The sequence below is a fragment of the Schistosoma mansoni genome, chromosome 4 (genome assembly GCF_000237925.1).
Source record: "Schistosoma mansoni strain Puerto Rico chromosome 4, complete genome".
NCBI classification, from domain to species: domain Eukaryota; kingdom Metazoa; phylum Platyhelminthes; class Trematoda; order Strigeidida; family Schistosomatidae; genus Schistosoma; species Schistosoma mansoni.
The window spans coordinates 30,754,561-30,771,486 of NC_031498.1; the positions used below are offsets into that span (position 1 = coordinate 30,754,561).

At 37.4% G+C, this 16,926-nt stretch overlaps 2 protein-coding genes across 2 annotated transcripts in view; both read right to left on the minus strand.

The window, feature by feature from the left end:
- Smp_150270 (putative cullin) overlaps positions 1–6,889 on the minus strand; it is a gene marked incomplete at both ends in the record, with an annotated part of 31,641 nt that extends 24,752 nt beyond the window's left edge. Inside the window, 4 exons of the mRNA XM_018797471.1 lie at positions 34–288; positions 2,655–2,960; positions 6,414–6,581; positions 6,620–6,889. Of these exons, the coding sequence (XP_018652510.1) occupies positions 34–288; positions 2,655–2,960; positions 6,414–6,581; positions 6,620–6,889 (999 nt within the window). The remainder of the gene's footprint in view (positions 1–33; positions 289–2,654; positions 2,961–6,413; positions 6,582–6,619) is intronic.
- A 6,389-nt stretch (positions 6,890–13,278) lies between these two features.
- The window catches only part of Smp_198020 (putative o-methyltransferase), a gene marked incomplete at its 5' end in the record, with an annotated part of 10,039 nt that continues 6,391 nt past the window's right edge, over positions 13,279–16,926 (minus strand). The window contains 2 exons of the mRNA XM_018797472.1: positions 13,279–13,623; positions 16,131–16,264. Of these exons, the coding sequence (XP_018652511.1) occupies positions 13,471–13,623; positions 16,131–16,264 (287 nt within the window). The 3' untranslated portion in view covers positions 13,279–13,470. The remainder of the gene's footprint in view (positions 13,624–16,130; positions 16,265–16,926) is intronic.

Below are 16,926 nucleotides of genomic sequence, written 5' to 3' on the forward strand. Positions count from 1 at the left end.
ATAATAACATATGTAAATACATATATGACTTGCTTTTTGAAGGTATTCAGGAACTGTGTTTGACTGCAAAAATTGAGCACTTTCCAATCGGTAATATCGTTCAGTTTCAGTTAAAAATGGTCGTTCAAAGTATTCCTGATAAACTGATAGATTGGTTCGTGTGTCAGATGTCAATGATGATGTCGCACTAGGAGTATTGGGAGTAGATTCATCCGCTGGATCTCCGGGATGAAGTGGACCTCGGAAATTCGGGACGGTTTTATTTGATGTACCTTGGAAGCTGGATTCCTAATAGAAAAACGCACAATATTTAAAAATACGTCAAATTAAGTGAAAAGATAAGGATTATAAGACATAATTTGGATAACTGAACACTTCCAACAAAAAGAATTATGATGAATCACTATGCTGATTTTGAACGAATGGTTAGTCAAATTAATATGGTTAAACTTATAAACACTGTACCATAGTTAATAAACATAAAATCTAAATTTATGTTCTTAGAATCCACAATCATCAGTGTAGATAAATCAAGCAAGTAGTATTAATCTGGTCAATACACCTCGAACAGAACACTAAAGACAAGTGCTATGTTTGAAGAGACTTCGAGTTCACCTAATCTGAAAACGGAACGAAGACTCTGTGACACGATGACTAATAAGCTAGCTATTCTGATGCGTCCCAGCCCCGCTAACTGGAGAGAGAAGTCCAAGTTCAGAAGTGGGAAATATATTCCACAAGCCGACAGAAGCACGAACAACAACAACGACCCTAGTCGGAAATACATATATATTGATAAATATATATTGATTCATACACCCATTTTGATTAATAATTGGAATAAAATCACATATATGAAAAATACTTACAGTTACAACAAACTATATGCTGATCATAATTCATGTTAACTTAAAACAAAAACATTGTATGTTATACCGAGTCAGTTAGTCAGTCACAACTTGGAACTTAGTACGTACGTACATCAGTTCGAGTTGCCGTACCATATTGATACAGAGATGCAGTTTTCCATTCAAATCCCATAGTGGTAGAAGTAGTAAGAGTATAAGCATTATGTGAAAGATTAGGGTTTGAAGATGTTATTCAAGGAGTACAATCCAGTGAAATAAATTTGAAAAGAGAAAAAAGATAGAGATATGAAGAATTCAGAAGATTAGAATTTGACAGAACACAAAGAGTGGATGCACCTTCGCCATTGTAAACGATTTTGAGCCATATCATTCAAGGTCTTTAACCATCGGTTGCTATCATCTCCTGGATCCCAACCACGTAGTTTACACCTACCAACATGACTCAATCCACCTGTCAGTGACTTTATGGATTTGTGCCACGTTTTGGTTTGGCTGCCTCTAGCTTTCTTCCAACCCACTCCTACACCATAAAACATTGCACGTCGGGACAGTTGGTGGTTGGGCATACGTAACATGTGTCCCAGCCATCTCAAGTGATGAAGTTTCACTACTTCATCAATCGATTTGCCAATGTTATACAGAATAAAATGTCAGACGGGAAAACAAAACAAATACTATGCTAAGTAACCATCACATTGAATTAAAACAGAATTAATGTTAAATAAAAATCATAATGAGTAAAAGGACGTAATTTTGACTTTCCATCCCGTCATATTGACAAGATAGTGTAATATTAGTTATTTCTCAGTGATATTAGTATAAGCACTAAGATATTTTTTCTTCGAATGATCAATCGCTTATACATATGCACAAATACAACCATCATTTGTGATATTTATAAGCTATGATACTATCGCTTGGAATGTACAACTCCATGTTTCGCTCTGTAAAAAGTTAGCTAGTAAGTAATGAATGATGCAGAAAAAACACGTCACTAAGAATTTATGCTACAAAAAAGATTCAAAGGACTCGCACAGAGTGGATCAATTTCTGATTACTTTTTTTCTTATGCAAGCTAACAGATAAAAGTAGGCAATAAAGTATCTGGAGACAGAGACATGTCAAACATATATATTCCCTGGACAATTTCGTGAGATCATTTGAAACTAGTCAATCAGTCAGCTACAATTTAGGACCACGCTCATATATGCATCGGTCCAAGTTGCCATACCTCAATAGCACAACAAGATGAACACCAAATTCGTAGGAGCAGTTGTTTCAATGGTAACGAAAATTCCCAGGGAATATATAAGGTTGACATGTCTCTCATTTGAAACTAACCTAACAAATGTCACTAACACCAAAATGAACATCAACAGATGGTTATGTGAAGTATTAGCTTGACCAAAGTTGTAAAAAACTCACTTGAGAACCCACAGTGCTGTCTCCTACGTGTATGTAAACTGAAGACTATTTTATTCATCGTCCTGCACATTTCAACCCTTAAAATCTCGTTAAGTTAGTTTGAAACTGTGAAACGTAAGGAAACCTATCACTATAATCTAGTAATCAGAAATACACTTGACTCAATAGTGACATCACTGATTGAGTGACGAAATATAGAATGACAAACATAGTCTCGATCTAGTACGTTAGATAACTGAATAACTAGTTAGTTCGATGCTAACTTGTTTACAGTAAACAAAGAGACGAACGATGGTGGGTAGATAGGTAGGGTTATGAGAATGGAGCATTAATATGTAAACAGTAACGCAAAGTACTTACCACTTCAGACTTATTTGGTTTTACGGTAGAACCACTAGGTTTCGGGGGAAAATTAGATTTAAAAGGTTTCATTAGATATGGCAAGGGTTCGCTAGGGGATGTAGTAGTTCCAGTTAACGTAGATGTTGAGAAAGACTGTTGGTCAGACGTAATACCCAACTCAACCAGGCACTCAATAATCTTCCTTAGTCGTAAGGTAGATAGAATTTCTCCACGTCGTTCACGTTCGATCTCACGGAGAATTGCGCTGATTAAAACCCTGGCATGAGGTTTTAGTAAGTGTTCGCGCCATGTTATTAGTGCAAGCTACAATAAAAAGAAATTTGTGAGATATTTGTTTGTTACGTTTTTAATACTAAATATGAAGAAACTAATGAAATACACTTGTTCTTTCGGAAATCAAACGGTTAAATAAGTTTTCATATGAAAGCACAATGTTTACCTAATCAAAGCTGGTAACTAATTTTCATCAAAAAACACGCAACTGTATAATCATGAGGTCTTTAAAAGATGGGGATCTAAAATGTTAATTAAGCAGAAAAATAAAAATTATAAAACTGAATTTCCAAACAAGCTTTTTCATGAACAGCATGTTGACAAGTACGTTGGCTGAACAGAAACAGCTGATAATAACGCGAACTTAATTTGTGAACAGTGTACCAAACAGTACACCAGTACATTGAATGTTCCAGCACCCTGGAATAGGTTGATAGTCGCCCCTATCAGTAAAAAGGGTTCAAGTCACCTATGCAACAACTATCGGGGGATAAGTTTACCTCCGGTTGAGTCCGAATTGTGAACTTCCAACACACTTCACAGATTGTTCGAAACTCCTGAAAGACTGGCTCGCGAGGATCAGGCTGATTTTCGTTCTGATCGAAGACGAATTGATCATATCTTCACCCTTCGCCAAATGTTAGAACACCATCATATCTATTGCAGGCTAACAAACGTTACACTTCTTGATATCAGGCCCGCCTTCGATTTCTTCAACAGGACTGTTTTCTAGGATTGTCTAGTGAAAAAAGGGTGTCCCTGAGATGGTTATTAACATTTTGTGGGCCTTATATACAAATACCTCGGGCAGAGTGGGAGCATATAACCACCTCTCTTCATTGCTTCATTTAAACAGTGGGTTTAGTCAGAGTTTCTCAGTATCACCACTCCTTAACAACTTTTTCATTGATGACGTTCTGGAAACAGCTCATATGGGTGTAGGTAATAGTAGTGTGGATTTTACCTGAGGAAGTGCAATCCGACCTTGAGTACGCGGATGATAATGTCTTACTGTGAGATGGTAATCAAGCCATAAAACCTGCCCTTAGTCACTTGGCAATCAGCGTCCGTAGGTGTGGTATTTGCTTCGCATCTTCCAAATGCAAAGTACTTTACTCAGTCTGGCAGGGCACTACCTGCATTTATTCTTAGTGATGAGCAGATAGAAGTCGAGAAGTTCATGTATCTGGGTAGTTGTGTAGGTACTGGTGATGCCATTACTGGCAAGATTGAACAACACAGTGAAAAACAGAGGCTTATACCAATCTGGGCCATCTTTGATGCCTTCGTGATGCCACCCTAGCGGATAAAGGTCGGATCTACAGCGCGTCAGTGAGAGCAATTTTATCCCATACTTGTGAAGCCTAGCCTCTTCAAGTTGAGGATGTTAAGCGACTCGTGAATTATTTACCGACTCTGGGACTGGTTGGAAAGAATGGATAGGTGGCCAGTTAATGAGGTGGCGATGTGCTATGGAAGAAAACAGCATAGGACTAGCATCTGTTGGTCCTTTACTACTCCCTGGTTGGGGTCCTAGAATTAGTTCAACAACGTGGCTTGAGGTGTTATCCGACACGGTTCAGAATACGAGCCAGTGGCAATCCTGCTATAACTTTCACTTTCTTCATATAAATGAGTGGAACATTCCATTCTGATTGTATTTCCCTTAGCTGAACTGTTTCTTACACTATAACTACTATTGTTATTTTCATTCGTAATGTTATTCACTCTCCTAAATTAATTCATTCGTTTTATTATTATACTAACCTCTTCTCCGTCTATTCATAGTCTCATTCTTACTGTTACGCATATGTTTTGGTGTCCTTTTTTATCAATATTTATATACTTAAATAAATATCAAATGAATAAGTACTGAACTACGACAAAACTCAGGTATCTTATCCAGGAACAAATGATCATTCAACACAAAACTCCAAAATAAACAAGTTAACTTGACTATACAATCTACCATATGACAATTTAACTGTAATATGACAATCAAATGATGTAACCAACATACCTGATCGGCATCGTTTACATTCATCCAGCTGGCATGAGAGCTAGTAGCATTACCTATCTAACCAAGACGCATTAGATGTAGCGAGGCTCGAACTTGCAGTCTGATAGAAATCGAATATCCCAATCAGCAAGTTACCTCTCCACGTATACTTATGATTGATAACAAAAACCTCACATGTAGTGAATACGCGTATTTAGGTGACCGATAAATTAGTCGTTACCGACGTATAAGCAGTTGTAAATGTCGCCTACTTTGATAACAGTAAATATAAGACAGACTACTTAGACCAACCAATAGCGAAGCATCCACTGGATACTAGACGCCATTCAGATGTTGAAAACAAAACTTTTGAGACCACTAATCCAAAAAGGTCATAATTATTGAGCAAGAGACTGAGTAAAAACCATAGGGTGATAAAGATGCATGGGTTACCATTGGACGTTTAATTGGATAACTTCATCATATGAAAAGGTTTGCGCGGTAGAAATAACACTAACAAAGTCTAAAACAACTTAAGGATGCTTATAAATGACAGTGTGGCGCATATATATCTGGTGCCCCCTTGTACCAATATTATTATGAATGACATTTGGGTAAAGTAACATCCCAAATACTTATCGTTTGATCACTAAACAATCCTGTGAGATTACCAGGACCAGACGAAATGCACCAAAAGCTACTAAAGGGACCTTAGTTTTTAATCTGTCTGTGGCAAAAGTAAGTGGCAAAAGTAAGTGGTAGTAAATCTTATCCCCGAAATAAATATTTGGCATGATCTCGAAAATTGCAGCCCCATAAGTTTAACCAGCTTAAGTGTACAGAATATCCCTAGGCAAATATCCACATATTCGGACGAAGACCCTGTATTTTCTAACTAGTGGTATGAGATTACAAAGCTCCATAGCTTACTAAATCATAATGGCAGGGGGAAGCTAATGTCACGAGAGAACATAAGTTATGTACCAATGTCTTGTTTTCACTAAATATTTTTATCCAGCGCTGAATACCCAAGCTAAATAATGTCGCAATCAGGGATAAAATACTGGTGAGGAAAAAACTTCTATCCGAAACCGAACACAGATCATAGATTAACACCACGTTTACTGGGAAGTGGCGTAGCAGAGTTACAGCGTTGAGGATAGTACTATTACCGACACTTACGTAGTCTTAGTAATTTTTTGCTTTTGTCAATACTGAGAGCTAGAGAAAGACAAGAATGACGATTACAGCTTATGTTGGAATGAATGAATGACCGAACGACGTGATGCACGACAAATACTAATTATAATATCTAAGTGAACTATGACACATGAAAGCCACCGAGGGTTGAATGAATAAATGCCAACAGGTACAGGATTACTCACTATCCATAGTGTATATATCAAGAGGGAGTATGAAATCTTTTTTGGCTTGCTCAGTACTGTAACTTCAAATACTTCACAACAATAAAAAGAATCACGTACTGTATAAACGACATAAACATTCTTCCGTCCCTCTTCACATTCCCGTTTAACCCAATGTCTATTCAAGTAATTACAAACCCCATCCAGAACTCTTGAGGCAAAACGGAATTCTGTCCAAGCCTTCTCGAAATATGAAAGGGTTTCTTCATCAACTAGATTATTTCCTTTCTGTAAAGAAGAAATGACTGGAAAGTACTGTAATTTACTAGTTTTAAGGAGTGTACATGGGCTTTTAGATAGTTACGCAACTTCTTGTACAGTTCAAAACCTACTAATTTCCCCCCAGGTTCAGTTTCTATAGCACTCCTACTGGGGGTTGCATGAGATTTCGGGTCGACTGATGTACAGTAATTGTAAACATGAGTATGAAGCTCCATGTATCTTTTTCTCTTGATTGTCTCCAGCCTGAATATAGCGTCGAAACCACTTTTTAGGTCATCCCAAACCAATGCCAAGTTCCCAGTAGAAGCAGACATATTTGACAAAAAGGAGGGTTAATTTACATAGGGAAGCTAGTATGCGAACAGCCGCGCATCGGTACAACTGTCCAATGAAATCCAATAAACAATAGTCTTTTACCTTTGTTGGACGTGAAGATTCTTATTGATTATTGCTGTGTGTTACTCCTCAAAACATCGACTGATTGGTTTATTTCAGCTAATTTCTTGATGTCAAAGAGCTGAGGTTGTACCCCAAGACACCATCTTAGGCCCTTTACTTTTCCTTCTGTATGTTAATGAATTGCCTTATTACTTAAGTCGTCAACATTGCTGTTTGCGGGTGATGTCAAAATCTGGAGAACAATAAGAAGTGAGGCTGATCGTTTTCATCTCCAAGCTGACTTAGACGAATTAGTTAGATGGGCTCATGATTGGAGCTTGGAAGTTAATCCCAGGAAGAGCGTGCTCAAGCACATCGGGCATGGCAATAGTTACCATTATATCATTAATGTTACATCTCTCTCACGCGTTCAGGAACAAAAAGACTTAGGAGTAACTACAAGTCACGACTTGAAAACTACTACGCACTGCAACGCGGTTGAAATGTCTAAATCTTTTCCGCTTGTCTTATCGTAGGACTCGAGGTGACCATATACTGGCATTTCGTATCTTTAATTATGATTTGGGTGTTAATATGTCTTATTTCTTGCTCCCTCAAGCACTGATAATCTCCAAGGTTATAGCAAGAAGGTTCAGAAACCGCGATCTAATAAACTAAAGGTGGGGTCCCTTTTTTCTCATCCAGTGGTCAATGACTGGAAAGCATTACCCGAACAAGTGGTACCAACCCCATCAGTGAACATTTTAAGGGAGAAGCTGGACATCCACTGGAAGACAGTCTGTCAGGATTAACACACGTTCATCAACTTCTATCTATATTACTGAAGACTGAGGTATCCTGTTGTCTCTGAAGAATGAATAAGATTTAAATTAGATTAGTAGGGAGAAGGATGATTGATGAGCTAGGTACGTTACAATGAATCAGATGGTTCTGTAGGGAACAGAAGAAGCTTTTGCTTAACAACGTTCCGTACCCACTAGCAGTTCTCACAGATAGAAACCTAGACGTTTTTAGGGATTAAGAAAAGAAAAAATAGTAGTAAATTACAATGATATACTGTCTTCGGTTCTCATGAATATGTCAAGTTTCCTCTTCACAGACTCCTCATAAAACGCTTGGACGACCACGGCTGGCAGCGAACTACAGTATTCTACTACTCTTTACGAGTAGGTGTGCGTACAGTTCGTACTGCTATGCTGTATGTCCAGTTTCTGAGTGTTACCTATGAGTCTCGTGTTTGAGCTGATCTTCGGTAGGTATTTAGGCGGATTCCTAGAAGTGTTTGGGCTTCTGTGGGTCATTAGAAAGTCACCTCTAAGATGCCCATGCTCAAATGGGTAAAGGTTCAGTGATTTGAGGTGCTCTTCATAAGTCTTGAATTTGAGTGCCCGAACTGATCAGGTAGAATGCTCTGCTGCCAAACTGATCAAAATTAAGCCTCAACATCACCAGTGCTGGCTTTGATCGACAGGCATTTTTCGTAGTTAGAATAAGACTTCATATCACGAAGTGGCAAAACTCCGAGATATTGTTTAACTTGGGAGAAATCGAGAGGGGAGTTACCTAAGTTGTACACGTTGTCTTCAACATGTCTCAGATGAATTACTTTACACTTTGAAGTGTTAGAGGTGATTCCGTTGTTGTCCATCCAACTTTAAATTCCAGTCAGATCCTCCTGAATCGCCAGCTGATTATCTTGGTTGCATACTTCTCTCCAGAGCATCACATCGTCAGCGAAATGTGCCAAGTCATATGATACTCTAAGAGGAACGTTGTTTATATCAAAGTAAGAAGAGAAGAGGTCATGGTACTGAACCGTAGTGAATGCCACCAGGACATTATTTGGCCTGAGAAAGAGCTGAGTTTACCCTTATTTTAAAAACCCGATTATTTAGATATGCAGTAAGTCAGCTTATCTCGGCTTATCAAATGTGACAACATCACAATGAGCGAACATGTCAGTTCAGTATAACAAAACAGACCATATCCGGACCAAGAAAAATGTTTTGTCTAGATGCTGCAGTCTCTGACACACCAAGTCAGCACTCAGGTTCAATTCTGTGAGTCCTGTTGAGTATCAGGCGAAGCTCTCGTCGGTGTAGCCAGTATGCCACTATTTCGTTTGTATTCTGCCCACAAGTGTCCTTTGCGTCCTAGCAATCAAACGAGGTGATTCTTTATGGCTGTAGGTTGCTTGTAATTTTTGAGGACCGTTTGTGGGAAAGACAGTTTGGTAGCACGAAAGATCTTGTGGGTTAAGGACTCCTAATGAGCGTTCACATCAAGTTGAGTATGTGTTTCCCTCTCCACCTACTGCACATTGACCTGTAAAGTTGAAATGCTTAAACTTTTAAAATTCTAACACCCGCTTTCAGAAGGATGTTTCAGTCCAGTTTTGCAGGTAAAAAGGAAGGCTTTCCCATGCTACTGCTCCGTAATTTATGATGTTCATGTTTCGAAAATGTTCTGATGATATGAGAAATAACTTCAATCCACTCTCGTCTGTAGGTTAGAACATTCTGTTAAATTACGGCTACTCGTGGTAAGGTGAGATGTCACGTAACAATGGTTCATTATGCAAAATACCTCTTTATATCACGTTTGTAACGCTGAATCGGTTTCACTTCCTACATAGTTATCCTATTACAAGCAAACTTAGACAATTTGCTAAAAACGAAGCCTGCTCATGACCCCATAAAATCAATAAAAATAAAGATGTGCTGAAGTGGCTTCGACAAAAAAGGCAGATGTTCATTTGTGTATCCGAATACTGTCTTCAATACCATATTTTAAAACCACTCATACTCCTATACTTTTAGCTTCTTTTTAAACCTCCATTTATTGTTATTTGTTCAATCATACCATATTTACGCCTGTTTTTCTTAACATATTGGAATTTTCATGCTTAAAACTCACCTTATTAAAAGAGAATGATTCAATTTCAATGGTCATTGACATTGTCTTCTCCGCTTCTCGCCCTTTCTTTTTCTTACCCGCCTTTTCAGCTCCCTTGAGATAAGTCTCCAAAAACGTATGAAACGGGGTACTCCGTCCTGCGCCGTCAATAATATTTCGGGTGTTCTGGAAGAATATAAGGTTGAGGTTTCTAGAAGCTCTCAATTTCATATGGATTTATTCTCAACCATCAATCACACTTCTTAACGAGATCTGTATAAAGCGCCTCTACTCTTATATTAACAATATGAGTCTTACTAATATTATTTACATTCGTATTTGAAAAGTGTTATTCCTCATAATTCTATGACCAGTGTGTGTTATAAAACATCAACCTAACTGAGTAATCTACTACAATGAAGACTGTATCCATTGTAAGAATTTGATCTTGATTGTAGACTAGTATGTCTCATGTAACAGACTGTTATTTGAAAACACATTATAATTACTATTATGAGTATTATTAACAGTGCATAGTTCACACATCTCATCTATTTTGTTCGGAAAACCCGCGACGTTCATATATAAGCAGTTTATGCTTCTATTTTGAAACGCGTGAAGTTCCTCGTCCTGTCTATCTGAATGAGCTCTATGTACATGGACAGGCAACATACCCACACAGGCTTTCCCCAATTGGTCGCACCTGTTTCTTCTATGTTTTCACATTGGTCTTGGCAGTCCATAAATGGAATAGTCAGCTCCAATTTACTTTTGTGCTTGATCCTTTCATCATGTGGCCTGTCCGAATACACGTGGATTTCGATTGGTAAATGACGTCTGTTGGCATGAAATGCTTCGTGAGTGGTAGCCACCATATGGAAGGGTAGGAAGATTATCTTCATTAGATGGAGTCTATAAACCCCATCCTTCTTGGCTAATTGTACCACTTGTTGGGTCAGTTTGTCCTTAAGATTCAAAGACTGCCTTATTAATTTTCACCTTAGAGTATCATGGTCGGGATCCACGTTTTCTTGGCCACCTTGGACAATGGTATGACTTCCGAGAAAGAGCGTCTCCTGAAGTCACTTAGAGATGCTCCTGAGGAGATCGTTCTCAGGATATGGAATATCAGACAGTACTCTCAAGTTCTCTTCTGATCCCAGCAAGTAACTAGCGAGCAAAACATCCTACACATCAACAGTGTTGGTGAACGTTACGTGATGAAGTCTTGCATGACTTTCTTGCTTGGAATCTTCCTCCTGGCTGAACCATTTATTCGTCACCCGCTCAATTTCAGGAAGTTTGAGATTCTTCAGGCCGAAACAGCAGTTGATTTTCCACTCCAGTGAAACTCAAAAAGAAATGTAACCGGCCGAACGTTAGGCTCAGGACATGTTACTTGGATCAAAATGGGTACTTTCGTTGTGTGTATAGATATACGCGAAACGAAGCGCACATGTATAAGTATGGTACGTATTAGTGAAATATAAAAAACGATTGCATATAAGGATATGATACAGGGAGAAAAGATTAGTTTGTCGAAATAATAGTTTCAAGTGATTTTAACCTCGTAGTTTAAGGGAAGGCAAAACGAGTGTACACGTACACCATTGTGATCGAGTCTGAGCTGTCATCTAGAGTCTCCACTGTAGTATCATTATTCTTGCTTCGAAGTTATATAGCTTCTTATTAACGTTATTATTAATCGCGTGACATCCAACAAACCTGTAAATCATTCTTTTAAGTACACTAACAAATTTAAAGTCGCCAGATTTATTATCACTCTCTATTTCTCGATCGATTGCTGCTGTCTCCTTCCCATTTGTCCTGCAGATCAGTATTACCCGAAGGGTTTTTAGGGCAAATTTTTGCTTGCGACTGCACCCCACGTAGTTGGTACCCATTTAAACGCTGCCGAATCTTGTAGAGAGTATTATAGAACCAGCGAAATGTCACGGGTCTTCACAAATCGTCCAGGAGTTAGGTCACTGAATATCGAGCAGTTTACTAGTTTTCATCAAGATCTAGGGTAGCCAACACACACAGTTAATTGCTAACTAATCACACCTGCAACGCACTGATTCGTTACATTTCTATCATTTTTCAGAAAAGAATTTTATTGTAGGGCCAGTAAAATGTCACTGAACTCTAGCCAAATCATCCGGCAGCTGGGTCACCAAATATCGAACAGATCATTGATCCCCGTCAAGGTCAAGGACAATCAACGCGCATCAGTTAATCATACGCCATGGACTGGCCCATGCGGCAGTGGTTCTACTTTCGCTTGTATCAACTTTAAGTAATATATTCCTGTAATAACGTCCTTTGAGTTGTACAGTCTTCAGAGCATCCATGGTCCCTTGGTACGTCGATGGGGGAATCCACGTAAGGTGCTGATCGTGGGGTGTGAATTCGAAGTTATCTTGTTCGTTACACCGTTCTTGTCCAACTCGAGTAGGTCTCCAACCATTCGACATAGATCACCAACGTTGATGGTCTACAGTATCTTTGTTACTAGGATCACTTCTACTATTTTATGGTTGATAATACAAAGCATTGTCGTAATTAGCAACTATAAATAACACAAAAATTGTTTAATAACCCACCTATCTTATTTGTTACGAAGTTTAAGGTCTTATAAACTGGATTGCAAAACTATAGTATCAGGGACTAAGTCAGGGTTGGAAAAACAGCTTCCAGTTGTTTGAACGATATTCAATAATTAAAGTTTTTATCCTTGACCTCGCCTCGCTAGATCGTGGATTCTCACTGCTGAATAGTCCCACAATAACCTGTTGAATAAGTCATCTAATCAGTGATTCTTTGATGACAGGCTAGCTGGCGAATTATGAATGTTGTCAATCGATAATGAGTTTTGAAAAACTAATAAGAAAGTTTTACCGACTCTATGTAGAAATATTTATAATTTACATAGAATTTCTGCTCAATGACTACACAAAGTTGCTTCAAAATCACTAAATCATTTTAATATTATTGTTGAATCGTCGCTAAACTATGATCACATCAACTTTACTCGAATAAATATGGAGAGTTATTTTAGTCTTAGGATTCACCAATATCTCGTTGTTGAGAATTATTACTATCGTGAACAAAACACGGGTGGGGACAATCGAATGTATTTGGATACAAATTACAGACTATCTCACTAAATTCTGTAAATAACAATTCATCTTCTCTAATTTCATTGTTTGTGCATTTTCCTACCAATTGCGCTTCATTTCAGTTCTTTCCTTATCGATCTTCTGCCAAAATACATTATATGTCTGATCATTACCATATACTACTTATATGGATATAAGTAGACCACACCACAGTACTTCAATATCATTAGCATTTATCAAACTACATTGTTTCATGTTTTTACTCATTTTACGTATAAGAGTTTAATAAATATAATAATTTATTACAATATCATTAACATTGAAAAGTGAAATGATATTTCAAAAAATGAAAATATAGTTACGTTATGTTGATTATATCAAACAATGAATACCAACTCAGATCGATATCCATGTATGTATATCAACATGTATGTAGGTACAAATACATGTGTATATTTGTAGAATATGTATCCCAAAGATTACTTTTTCACAACGATTGTCAACCCATCTCCAAGATTTAGCAAAGAGATTCGTACACGATTATCTCTAGCTATCAAATCGTTTACCTCTCTTATACCAACAGTTTCAGAAGTTTGATCAGTCTCATCAACCACGAGCCCCGACCAAATGACCTTGGAAAAGAATTAAAACAAAAAATTCATGTTGTATTTTCACAGGTGATTTCGTCAAGTTTTTTAATGCATTTTAAATGTTGTTCTTACTAACTCAATTAAACCAAAAAAGGATTGAAAAAGAAGTAGTACTGAACAGTTACTACATTCTAGATCCCGATTCCTCATTACCACTCATCCCATGATCTCACATAAGATCAAAGTAGAGCTCTCACACCATACAATCAGAGTAACATATTTAAACTACTAGTCCGATATAAGTAGTTTTGTTTTCCTATACTCCATCAACTGTGCTTATATATTCTTCGATTAAACATAAGTTATTATAATACATGAAATACTTATATGTATTGAATAATGAATGAATAATATACAAGCTGGCTTTTGTTTGAATACACGATAATCCTACCCTCCCCCCCCCAAAAAAAATAAACATATTTCATAACATGAATAATTCAAAAAACAAAACAACAACAACTAAATCAGATCATTCATATCCTATTGTTTTTGTGTAATATTGTATTGAAAAGCTTGATAAGATCTATTGAAGAAATAATATCATGTTCTAATTTGATAAATTTTATTTTTGAAAAAAAAAGTTTTTCGAATTTTTCAAAATAAAATATTTTCAACTAAAAGTACAATGAATCATGAGTCAATTGAAGCTAGAACACCATGGAAAACCTGGAAACATTAGATGACCGTTTCATCCTATTGTGGGACTCCTCAACAGTGCGCTTCCACGATCCCGCCTCACGAAATTCGGACCTAGGACCTATCAGTCTCGGTTGCTCAACTTCTAGGATTGGTTGAAGTTAGACATCAACACTGTTGGATTCCGGCCGGCTCAGTGGTCTAGTGGTTAAGTGCTCGCTCGCGTGACTGATAGGTCTTGTGTTCGAATCTTGTAAGAAGGGATCGTGGATGTGCACTACCACTGAGGAGTCCCACAATAAGATGAAACGGCCGTCCAGTGTCTCTAGATTTAAAATGGTGGTCTAGCTTCAATTAACTCATGATTTCAACTATGAAAGATACTGAAATCTCCACAAAACCCTTTCTGATAGAACAATTTGTTAAATAACAAGAAACTATTTGTTTTTTGCTTGGTTTCAAGCAAAATGGATGTAAAAGCAGTCCATAATACAGCCAACTTTTCAAGTATCAATATAATATAACAATGTAATACAAAATATTACTACATCAGTATATAGACAAAAAGTTATAGGAAAGTATTAGGCTGATGATCAATAGATTCACGTTCTTCAACGTCATTATAACTACATATTGATTATGAATATCATCACTCGTTTCACTGAACTATGAAGACTTAGATCTATACTATAAGTTTTGTATGTTCGAAAGAATTTCTCATCAAATCTGGGTAAACCTTCATAGATGGTAATATAAATTGAGTTATTCATTGTTCGTCTCAAACACGAAAAGAATCATAAAACACTATTTATTAGATTGTGGTAATTTTAATCAACACTTAGTCATGGAACTGAAATTCAGACTACCAAACATAAGATCAAGAAATCAATTAGGGATGGTAAGTTAAGACTACAATAATTCTAATTAACATAGCTGGCGAATAAGTGACCGAGTTTATGGAAAACTTTCAGTTGAATTTTGTGACAGGCAATACTTTCATGACATTTCTCAACTCTATAGTTGACTATATGAAATAAACGTATGTACATCATAAGCATAGATGAATGGTGGCTACATGTGGGATCCATGACGCGCGTTTTGTCTCATTTGGGACTCGTCAGCTGGATGTACCTACTGTAGTGATCGGGAACACAAGTGAGGACAATGGAATGTATTTCAACACAAAACTACAGAATCTCTTGGTAAAATCTGAGAACCATACAGTAAATACTTGATTTGCAAAATATCAATCAATTTTATCAAACTTGACTGTTCCTTTGTAAGTGTCAATCAATTATCTCACATTACACTGTTCCTTCATTTCCAAACCAATCACTTTCTGTTCCCGATCTTTCCTTCTCGATCTTCTCAACCTTCTGCGGCCAGACATTACATTCCCGACGAGCATTATATACTACTTATGTCGATATAAGTAGCACACACCACACCTACATCCCAGGTTTGATGTTCACTCCGGAACTCGAGCTCAGTACCACTCGTCTCAAACGCCATTGCATTATCCACTTAGCCACTGAGTCCTGATAGCCATTAGCTTGTGCAATGGGGCGAAGTGTAAATTCATTTTGTATTGTTTGTTCTAATCTTCCCATTGATGTTTAGGATTGCAATTGGTCAGTCCCAAATAGAACGAAACATGCGTCAAACTGGATTCCACTACTTGTCATCATCTAGCTTTGCTTATAATGCTTGTAACTTAAGGTAATATCGAGGCAATCCATATAGGATGCACATATGCCAATAAAATATTGATCAATTGCAGTTTTAAACATCAATGGGAAGATTAGAACAAACAATACAAAATGAAAAGTATGTACAGTCAAACAAACACTTACATTATCAATTGCGATGATACCACGAGGTCGAATCAGTTTAAGACATAATTCATAATAATTACTGTAATTTTGTTTATCCGCATCAATAAGAGCAAAATCGAATGTTTCACTTTGTCCATTATCAATCAAATTTTCTAGAGGTATGATGATAATAACGTTAAAACCAAATTAAAAAGTTAATAGGGCAGATATTAAGAAAATGTCCTTAATTTTAAAACCGTATCTATCTACAAATACCAGCTCTGTACCAAATGTTAACCGCTGAACTACTCTCATTTTTACTTAGTATTGTTTGTTTGAATCTTCCCAATGATGTGTTAGGACTGAAACTGGTCAGTCTCTTATTGGCATATGTGCATACTCTGCGTATTGCCTCGATATAGCCTTAACTCACAAGCATGGTAAGCAAAGATGGATAGTGGCTAGCAGTGGAATCCAATTTGACGCACGTTTCGTCCTATTTGGGACTCGTCAGCTGGGTGTACATGCATCTCAGAGTTGATGTTCACTCTGGGACTAGAACCCAGTAACTTTCGCTTTAAACGCCATCGCGTTATCTACTCCACCACTGAGTCCTGATAGCCACTCGCTTGTGCAATGGGATGAAGTTGAAATTCACTTAGTATTACTTGTTTGAATCTTCCCGTGTTTTGTGTCGATGGAGATTGAGTTATTGGCTAGTGTGTGTATCGTGAGATGGTTGTGTGTGTGAATTGTTAATTGTTAATGTTAGGAATGGATAATGTGATGACGGCGGTTAGTGTGATATCGTTTAATGATGTTGTGAAAGTGTGTC